The sequence below is a fragment of the Sinocyclocheilus anshuiensis genome, unplaced genomic scaffold (assembly GCF_001515605.1).
Source record: "Sinocyclocheilus anshuiensis isolate Anshui unplaced genomic scaffold, SAMN03320099.WGS_v1.1 scaffold2100, whole genome shotgun sequence".
In the NCBI taxonomy this organism is placed as follows: Eukaryota; Metazoa; Chordata; class Actinopteri; order Cypriniformes; family Cyprinidae; genus Sinocyclocheilus; species Sinocyclocheilus anshuiensis.
The window spans coordinates 318,046-322,246 of NW_015542563.1; the positions used below are offsets into that span (position 1 = coordinate 318,046).

General features: G+C 30.3%; 1 protein-coding gene across 1 annotated transcript in view; it reads left to right on the forward strand.

The window, feature by feature from the left end:
- LOC107694380 (sodium-dependent neutral amino acid transporter B(0)AT1-like) overlaps positions 1 to 2,779 on the forward strand; it is a 28,766-nt gene extending 25,987 nt beyond the window's left edge. Inside the window, exons 11-12 of the mRNA XM_016494067.1 lie at positions 1,267 to 1,429; positions 2,558 to 2,779. Of these exons, the coding sequence (XP_016349553.1) occupies positions 1,267 to 1,429; positions 2,558 to 2,779 (385 nt within the window). The remainder of the gene's footprint in view (positions 1 to 1,266; positions 1,430 to 2,557) is intronic.
- Positions 2,780 to 4,201: the final 1,422 nt, after the last annotated feature.

The following is a 4,201-nucleotide window of genomic DNA, read 5'->3' on the forward strand; positions in this document are numbered from 1 at the left end:
TTTAGCAAATGGCTGCAATATAACAAAGAGTGAAAAATTGAAGGGGGTCTGAATACTTTCCGTACCCACTGTATATATATATATATATATATATAATCTTTAATCATTTATTTTCCCATTTTTAAAATGCTCAAATAATGTGCTCATATATATTTTTGTTTGTACATTGTACACTAAACATTAAATATAATAAAATAGTTCATGTATATATTTTTTTAATATTGTAAATTTTAAAATATACATATTGATTGATTGTATTTAATTATATATTGTATATTTTTTTATTAATCACTATATGTTAAAATCTTATGAATGACATTTTATTATGAATAATATTTGTATATTTTAATTAACATTTATTAAGATATTTATATATTTATTCTTAAAGAATATTTACTTAAATATCTATTTCATGTTTCAATATATATATATATATATATATAATGTTTTTAAATTCATAACATGTATATTTAAAAATATGTATTAAATATTTTTTATTATATTTTTACTAAACACATACAAACACATATACTTGTATAGAGATATATGTATATATGACACCAGATATAATTTTTGATATTTTTTTACTAGTGGGTGCAGAACACTATAGTTAATTTATGTAAGTGAGGACAGCAAAATAAAGTAAACTGTGACAAATTATACCCCAAAATTCTTCATACAGTGGACTACCAATAAAACGGATACAAATTTGGGTCCAAAAATTATTCAGACCGAGTCTGGGGATTGAAAGTTGAAGTTCAGGTTTGCATGAAGCTGGATGACAGCATGCCCAGGAGACTATATGCTGTCATTAAGACTAAGGGCTGCCCGACTAAGTATTGATAGTTGTGTAAATACTGTCATACTAACAGCTGTCTGAATTGTTTTGGTTGATTGTAATATATCACATACCATTTTTTTACTAGTGGGTGCAGAACACTAATAGTTCATTTCAAGTGAGTAATGCAAAATAAAGTAAACTGTGACATATTATACCCAAAAATTATTCATACAGTGGACTACCAGTAAAATTGATAAAAATGTGGGACCAAAAATGATTCAGACACTTTGACCTGACCATGTTTTGCTTCAGTGCTATCTGACTTTATCAAGATGAATTTGTTCTGACACCGTTTTCTAAACTATAATGAATAAACTGTGATAATGTGTGAAAGGTGTTTGACTGTGTATAAGAGATTGGCAGCAGTTTATTGAGAGCACATCTGGTGAAACTGACCTGTTGATATATATGTGTGTGTGTCGCAGATTCAATGACGATATCAAGTTCATGATCGGTCACAAGCCCAACTTCTTCTGGCAGGCCACATGGAGACTGGTCAGTCCGCTCATAGTGCTGCTGATCTTCCTCTTCTACTTCATCACCACCATCAGCAAAGAGCTGACCTACATCGCCTGGGACCCGCAGTCGGTGCGTCCTCATCACTCTCAACTACATCTGAGAACTAAGAGAAATGGCCAATGGATCTGCAGGATCCAAAATATTCCTTTCATGACAGATGCTGCATTTCTGGACAAACACCAAGAGAATGTCCAAGAATTTCAGCTATTTAAAGAAAGAAAGAAAAAACATTATTTCTAGATGTTTTTTCTTCTTTCTGAAAATACACCAAATCTTTTGAAAACTTAATTTGTGTAATGTAACAAATAAATAAGTAAATAAGCATTATACAGTATCAAAATAAAAAATAAGAATAATAAATAAATACAAATTATAAATACGAGCAATGCATAAATAATGAGTAGTACATAAATATGAATAATTAAATATGCATATTAAAGAAACATTAATATGCGTAAATATATAAGATGAATAAATAATATAAATAACAAGAGTAATAAAATAAATGCACGAGTAATACATAAATATGCATAATAAATAAATGAGAAATAAATGAGAGTAATAAAACAAACAAACAAAGGCAGTGTATAATAAACATATGCATAATATATAAAGAAAAAATGAGTAATGAATAAATGTGTAATAAATAAATAAATATGAGTAATACATAACTTAATAAATGTGCATAATACATAAATATTATAACATAAATACATATAAATAATAAATAAATGCATAATAAGTATATAAGAGTAATAAACATGCATTAACTTTTTAATAATCAAATAAATAGAGTAAGACATAAATATGAATAATAAATAAAGATGAGGAATGAATGAATAAATGAATAAATGTGTAATACATAAATAAATATGAGTAACAAACAAATAAATTAATATGTTTAATGCACACAAATAAATAAATAAATCAAATTGCTGTTACCATATTATGCACACATTTTAAGCGGCAGAAATAAAATAAATGAATACGAGTAATGAATAAATAAATGTTTGATAAATAAATAAAGATGAGTACAATACATAAATAAACAAATAAAATAAAAATATAAGTAGGCTAATACAAAAATACATATAAATAAAGTAGTAAGTGAATAAATATATAAATATGACCAATGCATAAATATGAATAATAAATAACAAAAAGAATGATAAGATGATTATGGCTCGTTGTCTCCAGGAGAATTTCCCCGCGCTGGAGACGAAGTCGTATCCGGACTGGATTTACGCAATCATCTTCATTCTGTCGGGCGTTCCAGCGCTGGTCATTCCTGCGGTCGCTCTGTTCAGACTCATCAGAAAGAGCTGCAGCGCGAGAGAAGAGAAACACACCGGCGGTGACTCCATATCCCACCAAACACAGATCCCCGACGAGCTCGACCGCACCAGATCGCTCCACTGACACACAGAGGAACAGCAGAAACAGACCGCATGTTGAGTCCCGGCGCTCACGCGGCTCACACGGGTTCCAGTCTGACCCGCAACCGCTTTCCCCGCATCAGCGAACAATGGAGGAAAAGATGTTTACAGATGTGACTTGCACTGAGAGCTGTTCATACTCTTCTGGGGTTTGTATGTAAATATGCAAAGCAGAGTTCATATGCACCTTTTTATTGTCTTAATGAAGTCGAAGATAAACATATCATTAACGAGCAGTGTTGGGGGTAACGCGAGTTACGTAATCAGATTGCTTTTTTTCAAGTAACTAGTAAAGTAACGGATTACTTTGTAATTTACAAGAAAATATCGGAGTTACTTTTTCAAAAAAAGTAACGCCAGTTACTTTGTTTTCCCATTTATTGTGTGAACATGATGTTACTGTAGTTCTAGACTAAATGTGACCCTGGAGCACAAAACCAGTCATAATTGAGAAATTGAGATTTATGCATCATCTGAAAGCTGAATAAATCAGCTTTCCATTGATGTATGGTTTGTTAGGATCGGACAATATTTGAAAATCTGGAATCTGAGGGTGCAAAAAAATCTAAATATTGAGAAAATCATCTTTAAAGTTGTTCAAATGAAGTTCTTAGCAATGCATATTACTAATCAAAAATTAAGTTTTGATATATTTACGGTAGGAAATTTACAAAATATCTTCATGGAACATGATCTTTACTTAATATCCTAATGATTTTTGGCATAAAAGAAAAATCTATGTACAATGTATTGTTGGCTTTTGCTACAAATATACCCCAGCGACTTATGACTGACTTAAGATGTGCATTAATTCATCCCACTCGCAAAAAACAGATTTAGTATTCATCAAAATGAATTAAAACAGTGAAATGCAAACTCAGAATATGACGCAAACCTGCAATAATTAAATATGTTAAATAACACAAATGTATCTAATTCCATTTTATTAACCAATATCTTTGCTGCTGACCTTTGATGATCCAGTTCAACCATACTAATAAGCAAAAATGACTTTAGAGAAACTAACAATTGTGCTTTGTTTTTGTTTTTTATTGCTGAAGAGTGTCCTGCGTTCTGCTGTACAGACGTTAATTTACTTTTGCTTCGGCCTGAGGTTTATTCATTACACTTTTTGGTGTGAAAGGGCTTTTAAATTTGCTATAAATAGAACTTCTTATATTAAAAACAATCAAGCCCTGCTCATATTTAAAAAGTAACGCGAAAGTAACACAAAAGTAATATTTAATGATTATTCTATTTCAAATTTTACTTTGACATTTTTTTGTTTCATTATACAAACAAAAAAAAATCCAATCTGTTTGGCTTTAAACAACCAAAGTTATGAAAGGCGTTAAAACACACGTTTCTTGAGTCCCAGCCAATGGCAGGCCTTGACCTTCATCTT